General features: G+C 35.7%; 1 protein-coding gene across 1 annotated transcript; it reads left to right on the top strand.

The window, feature by feature from the left end:
- Positions 1-223: 223 nt before the first annotated feature.
- LOC149149471 (DNA repair protein RAD5A-like) lies at positions 224-12,137 on the top strand. The gene is given in 22 exon segments (XM_089438067.1): positions 224-345; positions 967-1,106; positions 1,109-1,695; positions 1,870-2,003; positions 2,411-2,546; positions 2,796-2,849; positions 3,141-3,293; positions 3,397-3,548; positions 3,647-3,731; positions 3,844-4,089; positions 4,239-4,385; positions 4,506-4,661; positions 4,744-4,811; positions 7,402-7,524; positions 7,617-7,716; positions 7,829-7,941; positions 8,049-8,327; positions 8,552-8,752; positions 9,708-9,801; positions 9,899-9,970; positions 11,041-11,139; positions 11,607-12,137. Coding segments are annotated over 21 exon segments (3,252 nt in total). The 5' UTR covers positions 224-345; positions 967-976; the 3' UTR covers positions 11,730-12,137.
- Positions 12,138-14,735: the final 2,598 nt, after the last annotated feature.

The following is a 14,735-nucleotide window of genomic DNA, read 5'->3' as shown; positions in this document are numbered from 1 at the left end:
TATATTTATAATCATTAAAATATACACAAGAAATGCTTATTCGGCTATCGTACACTGAACATAATTTTTTTTCACACACCATTTAATGCAAAGCATTGATAATTCGCGGCCAACTTTGGCAAAATTTGCTTTTCGCGCCACATTTAACCCTTTTGCGAATACGATCTCCCGGACAAATTTGAAATTTTCCCACCACGAGAAGGCATTACTCACTCTACTTAACCCAAAGTTTTACTGTTTTTTGTCATTCTCATATTTGATTTCGTTCTACTGTTTTTTTGTGGACAATACTGTCAACGAGCTGCTGGTTTATTTTTTTAAAGCTACCACCCGAAGGTTTGACAGGTACAGCATAATTTCTTTGAGATCAAATCTGCGACTACACACTTTCACACTGTTTTATGCCCCACATTATTGTTCTGGTTTATTTCCTGGCTTGTCAACAATTTTTCTGTTTTGTTGGGTTTGTGAATTGGATTTCACCCGTTGATAATGCCGATTTGAGAATTTATCTTGGTATAGTTATCTATCAGGGTAGCATTGGAAATTCTCACCATATCCTTCAATTTTTTTTATCAAGTTCAACTGTCATCGTATAATCACTGCATTTCAGTTTCCATTTTGGTCCCATTTGTACTGTTCTCAGTTCAGAACCAAGTCATTATACTAAATCCATTCTATAAGCTATAATGCACACTTGTTCAATGTGATATGTTCCCACTCATTGCACATTTCTGTTTTGCAATGTGCATATTCAATAGGTTGTACATATTTACAGCCTTATGGAGTACGCTATCACTTACAAATTGACCTACTCAATGAATGCATGCCATGCCCATGGTCTTTTTCATTGGTTCCTTACTTTGATGTCCAAAGATTGTGATGCATAAAGTTTGTGTTCTTTTTTCTTCATGCAATTTTATTTTGTATTGATCGATCTGCATATTTGGTTGTGCGCTTCTCCAGGGTTCAGCAAATGGAAAATCAGGAAAGGGCTGAGAGGATTAAAGCCATCAGAGTAGTTCTGGGCTCTGAGCAATCAGATATGGATATCATTCGTGCTCTTCACCTTGCAAAAAATGATATAAATAAGGCTATAAACATAATCTAGACAAGTTCAATATTAAACGAACCACACCAGGGGGTGGAGCTCGAGTTTCAATTACTGACAACCATGTTTCTTCAAGCAATCTGATGGAGCTCACCACGGGATCCCCATCAATGACCAAAGAAATTGTTCCATATGGGCATGGGCAAGCTACATTGGGGAATGGAGCAAGGGTTCCATTATCCCTGAAACAGGCTCCCCCAATGACTACTCTAGTGCCTATCAAGGAGTCTCAGTTGATGGCTAAAGATAAATTCAATGCAATTGAAATAATTGAAGATTCAGAGTCTGATTCTGTTGGTTCCTCTCCAGCACCTGAATCAAATATGTCAAGGGAAGTCATTTGTCCCTTTGATAAGGGCGGTGGAGGTTTTCCAACCCACGAGATAGAAGATGAGTGGTGGCTTGTGGGTTGCTCTGAAATAATTGGTTTTTCCACTTGTAAGGGCAGGAGACTTAATCGGGGAGATGCTGTCACATTCTCTTTTCCCATGCCTTGCAGTTCTGTCACCAAGCGCTGGGGAAGAGGAAGAGCTGTTGCTGCATCTTCAGAGATTGTGAGATTCTCCACAAAACAGTATGGCGAGGTGAGATAATTTTTGTTGAGGGCTTCATAATTTGACATTTCTTGCATCGTAGTCCCTCGAGAACAGGAGTTGCTTGATACTGGGGGAGATGTGTTTTTGAATCAAAGTTCCTTTCCAGTAATGTTATCATTGGTAGTGTTTGCTTATCTTTTTGGTTTTGGATGAAAATTGCAGGTAGGCCGCCTTCCTGCGGAGTGGACTCGATGCTTGATACCTTTGGTCAATTTGAAGAAAGTGAAGATACAGGGTTGTTGTGTAGCTGCACCTGAAATCCTTGGTTTGATGGACAGCATACTACTGGCAGTCAGGTAAGTTTCTCGAGTGAATGAAATAATGGATTGATGAATAATATGTACACTTATATGTACATTCTCTCAGGCCGAGTTGGCAAGTGGTCCCGATGTTACAAGCTTTGGAGGTTTATTAGGCAGTGCTTGTTCTAGGTTTCCAATGATTGGATTCCCCGGGGGCTGGAACTTTTTTTAAGGGTTAGGGTTTCCTATCCGGTGTTTATTGGGGTATAACTGGCAATTTTGGTTCCATGCACACTGCTTATAGGCAAACTTTACTTCGAGGAACAGTGGGTTGTTGTAGTGGGCAATGACGAACCATACTTTGTCTTGGGGTTCAAATTTCGTTCCTTTTATTTTGACTCATGCATTGATATTATGTTCTCAAGCATACACTTATCATTTTGTTCGAATGTGATTTGCAGGTTGTACATCAACAGTTCAATCTTTCAAAGCTCAACTGGACCTCCACTGAAGTTGGTTGCTTCATCAACGGAGGATAGTACCATAAACCCTCTTCCAACGTTGCTCCGATTGCTTGGCAAGGAACCATTTCAGAAGGTTAGATTAATATGTTTTTGACATTGATGCATTCATTGTCCAGAGGAATATTTTTGTCTAGATGATTTGCTTTAGTGTATTGATTTTTTATGGGGGTTTGCATACATGTCAGAAGCATGAACTGTTATAACAATACGAATTTGACAAAGGGTCCTAGAAAAGTACAAGTATTTGGTTTATTTAGTTCCATGTGTTTTCAAGCTGCTTCTAGGATTTTACGTAATCATTTGAGTTTTACTTAATTTACAGGCCGATTTCACCCCAGAGGATCTTTACACACGGAAACGTTCACTGGATCTTAAGGTGCAGAAGTTAGTTTCAATTTCTCTGTTTCAACTTTCTGGTCATAAAATGATATTTTCCTGCTGACTATACAAATGCCGTGGTTTGTGACTCAAATATGGTTTTATTTCGTGTCAAATGGATATCAATGTCCACGCTGTGATTCTAGAATGTGATTTCTTGGGGTTATTTGTTTTCATAAACAACATAAGTACTTACTGTGCTTACATAATTAAGTACTGTACACCAGGATCTCTAACATGTGAGCTCGAGGTCACTGTAAATATCTGTTTCTCTCCATGCTGTGACCAGGATAACTCGGGAGTGTCAATACCACTTTTGCCTTCCCTGAAGCGTCGCAAATCAACTACAGGTTCAAATGAGCAGGAGAATGAAGGAGAGGAGGATCTGTCTGATTCAGAATTGGACAAACTTGTCGGTGCATCAGAGAGTTGTCATCTGGAGGTTCTAGCCTTACTCTCTTATGGGTTCCTACCTATGCTTAATGCTATTGCTTATTTCATTCATCCTAAATATTTACAAATTTGAGGATTTCTAAATATTTCAGGAGATGGATCCACCTTCTACTCTGTTGTGTGATCTGCGTCCATATCAGAAGCAAGCTCTGTGCTGGATGAGTAAATTGGAAAAGGGGGCAGAAATGGAAAAGGCAGCAAAAACTCTTCATCCGTGTTGGAATGCCTACCGAATTGCTGATAAGTATGATTTAATTTGCTTTCTTTGCCTTGAGTATGAAAATAAGGCTATCTGCACTTTTTATTTGACTATGCATTGCCAATTGATTTTCCTAATGATAGGAGAGCAACTGCTGTTTATGTAAATGCATTCTCGGGAGAGGCAACGACTGAGTTCCCTAGTGCCTTGCAAATAACAAGAGGGGGAGTATGTCATTACTTGTGCCTCTACATTGTCAAAGAGAAAGTGATTGTTGTGTTCTTTTCTTATATAGGTGATTTGCTTTTCGTTTTAGTATCTGACTTTTTGTTCTTTAAAGATTTTGGCAGATGCAATGGGCCTTGGGAAGACTGTCATGACAATTTCTCTTTTACTTGCAAACCCTGGTAAAGGGGGCTATGAGGTTAAGGGTGATAGTGATCCTTCTATGAAGTCTGTTGTCAAATCAGATCAGGAGCTGAATGAAAATAGGAGAGAACTTGATTTCCCAAAATCTACAAATTCTTTACATATGGGAGGGGGTACTCTCATAGTGTGTCCTATGACATTATTGGGACAGTGGAAGGTATTGTATTTTGTACCTGTGTGACATGTTATTTTCCATTCTTCTGTTTATGTATGCTGAAATGGCTAGAGTCTAGACACACCATGCATCACAGGGGCTTGCCTTTGTAGGTCATTAAGTAATTTTCATGCACTCTTGTTCATGTGCAGGCAGAAATTGAGTCTTATGCGCAATCTGGATCTGTATCAATTTATGTTCATTATGGACAGAACAGGTTGAGGGATGTGAAAGACGTTTTGGGGCATGATGTTGTCTTAACTACGTATGGGGTGTTGTCATCATCATACCATTCTGAGGTTGGGCAACAAATTTAGTTCCAAGTACATTGAAGTGACTATGGAGTAACTGACCTAGTTGTTTCTGTAGCTAGTGTTGCCATTTGTTGGTATTAACCTTTCTTTTGTTTAATTTTACAGAATCCCCATGAAGAAAGCGTGCTTCATGCAATACATTGGTTTAGGGTGGTTCTTGATGAAGCACACAGCATAAAGTCATCCAAAAGCCAAATGTCTCAAGCTGTATTTGCTATTGTTGCAGATTGTCGTTGGTGCCTGACAGGAACTCCCATCCAGGTATGTGACATAGGTGTGCTATCTAATTGACCATAGGACTATGTGTGGTGCGATTACAGCTTATTCTTCATTGTTGGTGCAGAACAAACTGGAGGATGTTTATAGTCTCTTCCATTTTCTTCGGGTTGAGCCATGGGGTAATTGGGGATGGTACGTTCACTGTTGTATGCTTACATTTACTTGATGTTTTTAGGTGATCTTTCACCGCTGTTTGTAAACATAACCTTAGAAAATTATGTTCATCTTGAATTTTCGTTCAGCTGAAACTCTTTGATGTGATGTTATTATTTTAAAGATCAGTGGGCTAATATGGAATTTCTAGAGAGCAATGGAGATTCACTGGAATGTGTTCAGGAGAAGTTCCTTTAACTGCATTTATTAGAGTTGATAGAATGTGTTTGATGAGTAGTTCCAAGTTGGCTTATTAAGTTGGAATTGACAATTGAATGCAATGAAACTGTTAAAACTGTTAAAAATGTTAAGTGTTGATTGCATTTGGATGTCCGTGTCCCTGTGTGGTTATTTTATGCAGCATTCATGCACAAGTTTGCTTCCACAAGAAGCTGCCATTGTAAAAACAGTTAGTTTGCAAGCATCCTACAAGGTTGTTGATTCCGCCAGCATTCAGCTTTACTTGTCAACCTTGATTAACTGATGAGGGCATCATGTACATCACTAATGTCTACTTCATGCCATGTTTTATTGTTTGTATAAAAATTGTACCTTCATCAAATTAGTATTTCTGAAACTTGCAGCCTCCAACCTAGACAATTTAAATGCAACATTCCTATAAGTAGAGTGCATTTTCCTGCTATTAGATTAAGGTTGGACTGCTACATTTCTTTAAAAACATTGCATTCATTTAGTGTTCTCTAATTCACCTATACCTAGTCATGAAATGCAGAAAACTTATCTATTTTATTTACATTTGTTGAAACTCTGCATTTTCTTCATGTTAGTTGCTTATATGTGATATCTCAAAGGCTTGATTTGTCCCCAGCCTAGGTATTGAGCATAAATAAAATTTGCTGTTACCAGGTTTTCAGGTTTTCAAATGGAAACTTGTGAATTTCTTGTGCAGTTTCCTTACTCTTCAAATTGCATAGGTTGTTGACTTGAAAGAGCTCATTTGCTTGTTTCTAGAGCAATGAGGTTTTGGAAGATCTATTTCAAGATTAGATCATGTCAATATTGTTATGGGCCTCATAAAACGTTGAACTATTCTACATGCTGGACTCCATTTGTGATCCAAGGTATGGTAGAAATAGAGTAGAAATAAATTGAATTGTGCAAGGTTTTAGACTACTTGAAGCGATGCAATGAATGCATGTGAGATTGAAATGGAGGGAGGATATGGTGTTGCATGGGAACAGATTCAGCTAAAAGGCTAAATGCTCTTCAAGATTGAAAACAACTAATAATTGCATGGTCTACTGTTTGAGGTGAAAGTGTAGGCTGCCATATATGGGATTGGTATTTTTGGACCTATATGACTGTAGGCAGAGAATATGTTTTGGGTGTTAATGGAGGACCTAACAGTATTCTTCCAAATTTCAAATGCCATTTAAATGGTCTTGATTTCCATGTAGGATGAGAAAACCCTTTTCAGAAGAAATGAAAGCATAAAAAAATGTAGGTTGCCTTGACACTTACAATTTCTGGCCTTTGGTTTTGTAAATAATAACATCAATTAGGAGCCAATTTCAGTTTACTTTGTAATTCATAGAATGGAGTCCTTGCCAGAGCAGTCATTGTGGGATGCCACTTATTGTTGCAAATGACAGTTTAGGTGTATACTCATCTGACTTCTAAATTTTCAACCCAATTGACATAACAAATGAGATCTTACAAAAGATATTCCATTCTCAAGAGTTGTAAGTGCAATAGTGATCAATTTGCTTCACTGTACAGCCAGTGCTGCAAATAATTGGCAGGTTGTAGAGGTTTACAATTTGATAATCCCAATAGTCGGCCTGTACAAGGAATTTGTAACTCCTAGCTCGACTTAGGTGACAAAGATAGAAAATTCATAAAAAGATTGTGACTTGTGAGGTTTGCTGTCAATTGGCATTTTACACTGAGCACATTGATCAAGCACACAAGTAGAAGGTTTTTGAAATTATTTGTATGTAATAGTTTTTATTGTCTAGCATGGAGAACTTAAACAATGCTCTTACTAAATGTGACGAACAATGCATGGTAGAAACAAAGCCATGAATTGCAGGAGTGGAAATGGGCTTCGTGAGAGATGTTTTTTCAAACTATTTTTTTCCATACAAACACTTGGGCAATGCTGAGCTGTATGGAAAGTTACATTTTCAAATGAAAAGTAATTGTCTTGTAATAAATATTTATTGTCATTTCATTGGAAATTAATGACTGACTGCACACTTAGGCTGCTAATGGTATTACAGTCCTTTAAAAAAAACTTTAGAACCATGTTTAAGCATACTTTGTGCTTTAATACTGGCATTTATTGAAGCTTCAGGTATGAAAGCTTGCTACAGAATGTTAATTTACCACTCTTGTTTGGTACCTGACTTTTACTGTAGCCAGGGTTTTGCAAATCTTTTGTAAGGAATGCAAATGCCCCAGTGCTACAATGCATTAAGTAGTTGCATTGTTCAGAAAACTTAAAACCTGCAAGTATTTTCTTTTACTGTGCAAAATTTTGATTTCATCTCAGTTTTAGATTCTAATAGGATGTCATAATTTGAACAATATACCTTGTGGTGCCCAGGTGGTATAAACTAATTCAAAAACCCTTTGAGGAAGGTGATGAACGTGGCTTGAAATTAGTTCAAGCTATCTTAAGGCCCTTAATGTTGCGAAGGACAAAAGACAGTACTGACAAAGAGGGCAGGTATGAATGTAGAATTATTCTTTCATCTGGCTTTTGATGTTGAGTGACACTCCAGTCTCTTTGAGTGATTCCTAATGTTCATGAATATTCAGACCCATTCTTGTTCTTCCTCCAACTGATGTACAAGTCATCGAGTGTGAGTTTACTGAAGCTGAGAACGATTTTTATACAGCTTTGTATAAAAGATCTAAGGCAAGCACTTCTCCTCTGATCCACGGAAAAGAAATATCACAATAGTTTTGATTCATTTTTGTTGTTGTGATTTTAGTTAGACTTAAAAAATCTATGGTGTTTCTATTTACAGGTCCAGTTTGATCGGTTTGTTGAACAAGGCAAAGTTCTTCACAATTATGCATCTATTCTAGAATTGCTTTTGAGGTTGCGACAGTGTTGTGATCATCCTTTTCTTGTCATGAGGTAAGTTCTACTTTAGAATGTCCTTTGTGAGATGATTTTGAGTCATTTTAATTGTCTTATGAACAGTTATGTGTTGGAATTTGCACTAATTGCTACCTTATCAACAGCCGGGGTGATACACAACAATATTCTGATATGAATAAGCTGGCAAGGCGTTTCCTTCTAGGAAGCCAAAAGTCTGCTAATGGAGATTCTTGTTCCGTACCTTCAAAAGCTTACGTTGAAGAAGTGGTCAAAGAAATTCGTAATGGTGAAAGAGGAGAGTGCCCAATTTGTCTTGAATCAGTTGACGATGCAGTCCTGACTCCTTGTGCACATCATATGTGTCGTGAGTGCCTACTAGCAAGCTGGCGTAGCTCTTTGGGTGGTTCTTGTCCTGTATGCAGGTGAGGATAGCATCCAAAGATCTCAGGGTGCTTTTCTTATTTGTTTCCTTCGATGGAAGGACTTTGTCCTGCATAAGAAAAGTGGCTCATGGGTATTTTTATTGCATTGGGGATTTTGCACAGCCTACCTGCTATTATTCGTTGTTATAATTTATGACTGTTCTCTTGTAGTGAGAAATGTTTGGTGTCAGACCGATTGATGGTTCTCTTTTTCGTCATTGCAGGAAAATTATAACCAAACAAGATTTAATCACTTGTCCAACAGGTAGCCGGTTCCGTATGGATGTTGAGAAAAACTGGACAGAATCATCAAAGGTTTTGGCTCTACTTAAACATTTGAAAGAGCTCAAGGCCTCAGGTCTGAAAGGTGTTGTCTTCAGCCAGTGGACTTCTTTTCTAGACCTGTTGCAGATACCTCTTAGAAGGTAGGGCATTTTTTCTGTTATTTAGTTATTTATTTTTATTTTTGTTATCTGTTTATTAGGTTATTATTTTATTACCTGATAAAGAGAAATCTGAGTTATTGGTAGTTATGAATATATAATTTGGAAATAGGATACGGCACACAGGCTAATGAATAATGTATATTGTTTTACATTGAGCTTCCAACACACTATTTCATTCGTAATGGTAGGTTTATGGATAATAATTTAATTGCATTAAAAAGGAGATCATGAGTGTTAAATCTGGTGACATTAGTTTTTGACTAGACTTCGAAGGTATTTTGTTACACGAAACAACCTTCTTGAGATGTATAAGTAGTCTTGGGGAGGTTTCTGCTAATGTGTTTTACACAACTTATATGTTGCCATAGCAAACTTGTTTGTGAATGCATATTTCTGGTAAATTTTGAAGCTTTTCTACCGCAGTTGGCCTATATTTGTACCTGCATTAAACATGTGATACTTATTAAATTTGACAGAACAGACTAAACTATTCAGAACCCCACCCAAATTTGACAGAACAGGCTTAAAGAATCACAACCTCATTAAATTGGTCAAGGCCTATTTCAAATTTGAAATCACGCATATTCCATTGGCATCTATCTTATTCCAAGCATGAAATTGCATGGCATCCATTAACTTAGTAGTATAGGCTGCTTTACTTTTACCCCATGATATGTTCATTCGATAGAGAATCCAAATGAGGAATGCATGGATAGTAACCGAGATATTGCCACCAATCACAATTTTTTTTTTCTTCTCACAATCGTTCTCAATACTCTTTGCATGCCTTGAATTCAAACATTTAGTTTATTTAATGTTTGCAAATTAAGAACTTCAGGTTGGAAGATGATGTCTGTTACATTGTGATTGTTGTACGTCATAAGGTTGTTTCAAGGTTAACGATATGTAGCATTTTCTTGAACCAAAATTACAGGATGAAATATGATTTTGTGCGCTTGGATGGGACTCTGAGTCAACACCAGAGGGAGAATGTGATAAATGAATTCAGGCAAAACCCAGGCGTTTTGGTAGGGTATAGCTTTTTCTGCTAAAAGGGATTTTGCATTTTGGTGTCTGGAGTTTTAAGCTGTTGTTTTTCTTATATTTCCTATTTTCTGGTCGTAGGTAATGTTAATTTCTTTGAAAGCGGGAGGAGTGGGAATAAATTTAACCGCTGCATCTCATGCTTTCATCATGGTTAGCTCTTCCTTCGCACACTTTTGGGCTTAATTTCATCCCTGTTAAATTTGTTTTATTTTCGTGTATTTAGTATTTAAAAATATTTGAGGCAGTGGCTGAAGCTTTGAAAATTAAAAAATTGTTAATACTGAACAATTTGTTTCTCAATTCTCACAATGTTTCTACATTTCATTGTTTTTTTGCTTGTGCGTACTGATATGCGGGGGTGACTTAGGGTGTTTTCTTAGCAGGTTCTTCAAAGCTGATCACATCCTGCAATTTTTGCTCTGGAAGATGTAGAATTTTATTCTGCTGATGTTGTCTAGTTGTTTGGCCGTCCCACTTGAGATTAAAATTGTAATTACAGTAGACTGAAGCTCCTAAGTTTTGTTTTGGATGGGAGACTAAATGTTTCCAAAAGTTCATTTTTTAATGTAAAATCTTGTAAAATAGATACAAAATAAACAGGTGATCTTTGAATCACCCTGCTTTTCTTCTCAACTTTTTCCAATTTCCTTTTCTCGCTATACCTCGTTTCCTTTCTCTTTTATTTTCTTGAATTTTTTATTTATTTTTACGTTAAAGTTACGCCTGATCAGTCTCTACTATTGACCCATGCCTGATTAATGTTAAAGCCCTTCTGATACCTTGCTCCATCAAAATTAGGGTTCTATGCCATCTTCCTCTGCTCCATCAAAATTAGGGTTCTATGCCATCTCCCTCTCTTCCATCATTATGCAGGGAATTTGAAAAAATGAAATAAATAGTTTCTTCAAAGGTTGTTAAACGGTGTTCCATCATCTTGCTTATCTTTGCTTTGTGACTAAGACTTCGCTCTGAATATTCCAAAACACTAAGATATACAGATGGTGCAATATCATGTCTTGTAAATTCATAATATCTGTCTACTATGCATCATGTGTTGGAAATTCATGATGTCTGTCTAGGACTCAATTTAGTGACATACGGTTCCTGTCATTAGCCAAAATTTACTTAGATACTTCAGTGCATATGGCATTGGCATTTGTAAACTTCATGGATTCTTTTTCTTGGGATTGATCTGGTGGGCATTTTCGTCTTTCAAACAGGATCCCTGGTGGAACCCTGCGGTTGAGGAACAAGCTATAATGCGGATTCATCGCATCGGTCAGACTCAAAAAGTTACCATCAGGCGCTTCATTGTCAAGGTTATTATTTTAAAGGCACTGAAGTTATTTACTTTTCTCAGTCTGTATTTGCTTTCAACAATTTATTATTTCCATATTCATGGTCAATTAAATAAACAGGCTCAGGGATACAAAAGATAACAGGTGAACTCCATAAATATATGTTAAGATGACCTGGATTCTTCAGTTAATAAATCTGAGGTTAAAATATATCTATGCTAGTTATTTAATCTACAAGGTTAGGCTGGGATGGTTCGGTTCGATGCATATGGGCCATATAGCCCAAACACACTAGGGCAGTTTCTCACTACATGTCAGTTTCCTGTTATATATAAAGAGGAAGATCTCTTCGACCAGGGCTGTAAAGTACTTTGTATCCTGTGAAAATAAATCTGCCTGATGTTTGATTGTAGTCCAACATTTTAGGATTGCTGTGAATGGTTTTCCAAAATTCTCTAAAACCCTTTCGTTTTATTGATCATGTAAAGGGAACCGTGGAAGAACGGATGCAACAGGTGCAGGCGCGCAAGCAGCGTATCGTGGCAGGAGCTCTGACTGATGGAGAGGTCCGCAGTGCTCGGATTGAGGAACTCAAAATGCTCTTCAGATAAACCTTTGGTTGTTGGACTTTCTCATCTTTCACCATTAATCCCGGTGCTTAGGATAAGAAGCCACAAACATTCTTTTTGACTTGGGAAAACAGGTTAAATTCGTCTGGGCATTCATTTGAGAATTTTACGCGGAATTCTCAGAGTATTTTTGTTGTATATGGGGGAACGGGTTAAATTCGGATGGGTATTCATTTGAGATTTTTACAGAATTCTCAAAATATTTTTGTAATTTAAATGGTGAACGATGACATAGGTGGTTCCACAGCTGAGTTGGGTGAACTGAGCTGTTCAGGATGCCGTGAAATTGTATCCCCATTTATGTATATTGTAACCTGAAATCTGAGACTTGTATCGCTGTGAACAGTAGCGAAGATTTTATCATAGCAATATTTTATAAGTTTATTGATACAGATTTATCCGAGGGAAGGGTTCAATTTTTTGACATGTAAAAGGAATGGATGCAAATTCAAAATGATAACAATTTTGAAATAATCGATATAAACAATATTTAATAATTATTAAATTTTTTTGTATTTAGGGTTCAATTTTTTCTCATGTAGAAAGAATGATGCAAATTCAAAATGATAAGAATTTTGCAATATTCGATATTAACTATATTTAATAATTATTAAATCTTTTGTATTTAGCGTTCAATTTTTTCTAATGTAAAAAGAATGATGCAAGTTCAAAATGATAAGAATTTTGCAATATTCGATATTAACTATATTTAATAATTATTAAATCTTTTTATTTATGGAAATTAGTTATAATTATATAATTTAATGAAATTGCAGTAATGTAGCAATATATAATTAAATAAATATTATAAAATTATAATAAAATTGATTGATTAGATAAATAAATTTAACTCAAAAATATTTGAGTTAAAAATGATAATAAGATAAAATTTAGAATAAGTAATAAGAATGATTAATAATACTTTATTTTGGTCATTTTTTGAGGGAATCAAGTCAAAAATAGATTTTGATACCAACAAAGGAATTGGTAGAGTAGACATAGTAAATAAATTATACAAAATAATTTGTATATTGCATATAAGCTACATAAATAGTGCTTATGCGATTTAACATAATGCAAACAAGGAGAATTTTGTTGAGAAAATCTCTCAACAAAACTCCAATCCAATCCTACCTATATACTAATGTAAGCATTATTCCAAGTTATAAATGGTCACATGATCTCTGAGCGTATAATTTTTTTTTTTTTGAAATTTCATTTTGCTTCACTAAAACTATTCCTTTGAATGAAACTTTTATTTTTTTGATTCCATTTAATAATAATAGAGATTGAACTTTTAGAATTGATCCTTGCCTGACCCCTTCTCCATCTTTTGTTATTTTTAAAGGTTTATTGGTTTATTTGCTTTATACAAGGTTTCTTGTCTAAGGTTTAGATATTTACCTTGGATGGCTTTCTTTATTCAATTAGGTTGTCATTATTTGTTTGTTGACTATTGATTCCTTTTTAACAAATTGATCTAAAACCCCAAACTAGGCTTACAAAAAGGCATAACCCTCAAGTTGCTAGCTTACTCTTTGAACCAAAAATCTCTCTTTACAATGAATCTTTTATATTCCTTCAATATTGATTCAGTTATCAAGAAAAATGGATAACTAAAATTAAGGATTAGTGAAGAGGAATTGACATCTTTGTTAGTTTTTGTAGCATCGGATGTGTTTTAGTCTTGAAACTTGGTGGAGAGACTAGAATACATGAGATTTTTATAATCCATAAATCGTTTATGGAAATTCCATTTAAAGATGACTAAATTAGATTATTAACTTATCTTTTAATGTTTCTTAAGTTTAAACTTAAGAAAATTTGTTAATTAATTATAATTAATTAAGTTAAGGTGAGAATTCTTTAGAAATTCACACTAATCGATTTAGAAATGATTTGAGCCATTGATTAAAATTTAATTTTTGTCGTTGAAGTCTCAATAAGAAGATATAAGAAGGGATTAATGTGGTGATGGAGATGATATACTTGAGCAGTAGTTTCTTTTGCAGATCTAGCTAATAGTGGTAGAGTTTGAGTCAGAGAGGGGTGCAGTGTTAGTGAGGGCCAGGGACAGTGATTTAGAGGAAGATTTCTATATTTGAAGAAGTAACAACAAAAGGTTGAGTTATTCCTAGTGTAGGAATTTGAGTGCAGGTAGTGTGAGTGCAGATAGTGTGAGTACTAGGGTTGCTTAAGGAATATCTTTGCTATATTTTCTTGTTGTGGATTATCATTTTTCAGCATCTAGATTGTACTCAAAATTTCGTTGTTGCATAACAATAAAAACTCTTAGGTATTGCATTGGTTTTTCCAAGTTGGGTTTTTTTCGGGGACAATTGTTCAAAATAACAGTGTTAAAATTTGTGTGCTAAATTTTTTCAATTTCTAGCATTTTATTTTTTGCGGATTTATTTGTGAAGGTTGTAGTGAGTTATTTGATATTTGTTGTAGCAAATAAATTGTTAAATTAATTAACAATTAGAACAAAATAATTTCTCACTGTTGTAATAAAATTTTAGACTTCAAATTTTCGCATGGTATCAGAGCTAGTTTAGCATATTGGTAGCTCAAATCAAAGAAGTAGGAATTTCACTATTCAAAGAGAGTATCAATAGGAAATTCATAGAGGTTGTGCAAATCACCTACCTAGGCATTATGAATTGCTTGGGAAATTCGATTTTCAATTGTAGGTGGTTGAAAAAGATCAATTTCTTGAGATTGGTGATTCTAGTGGTCAGAGGGAGCAAAACATAGTTATTTTCGAGAGCATATTATTGATTTGAGGCATAGAGGGTTTTGCATCTATTTGTAGTAGCAAAATCAGTGTTGGGGGGAAGAGGAATAACACAAAAGAATTCCTAGTATGACCATGGATCAAATTGATATCCAGGGAGCTTTAGAGTTGTCTTCCAGATTGGAGGACGAATTTGATTGCTTATTAGGTTTAACTTCACAGGGTGTTTGGTATATAGATAGTGAAGCGTC

This window comes from Pinus tabuliformis, chromosome 9, assembly GCF_031772625.1.
Source record: "Pinus tabuliformis cultivar Carrire ecotype Pingquan chromosome 9, CPIR1, whole genome shotgun sequence".
Classification (NCBI taxonomy): Eukaryota; Viridiplantae; Streptophyta; class Pinopsida; order Pinales; family Pinaceae; genus Pinus; species Pinus tabuliformis.
This window is presented reverse-complemented; position numbering and strand designations above follow the sequence as displayed.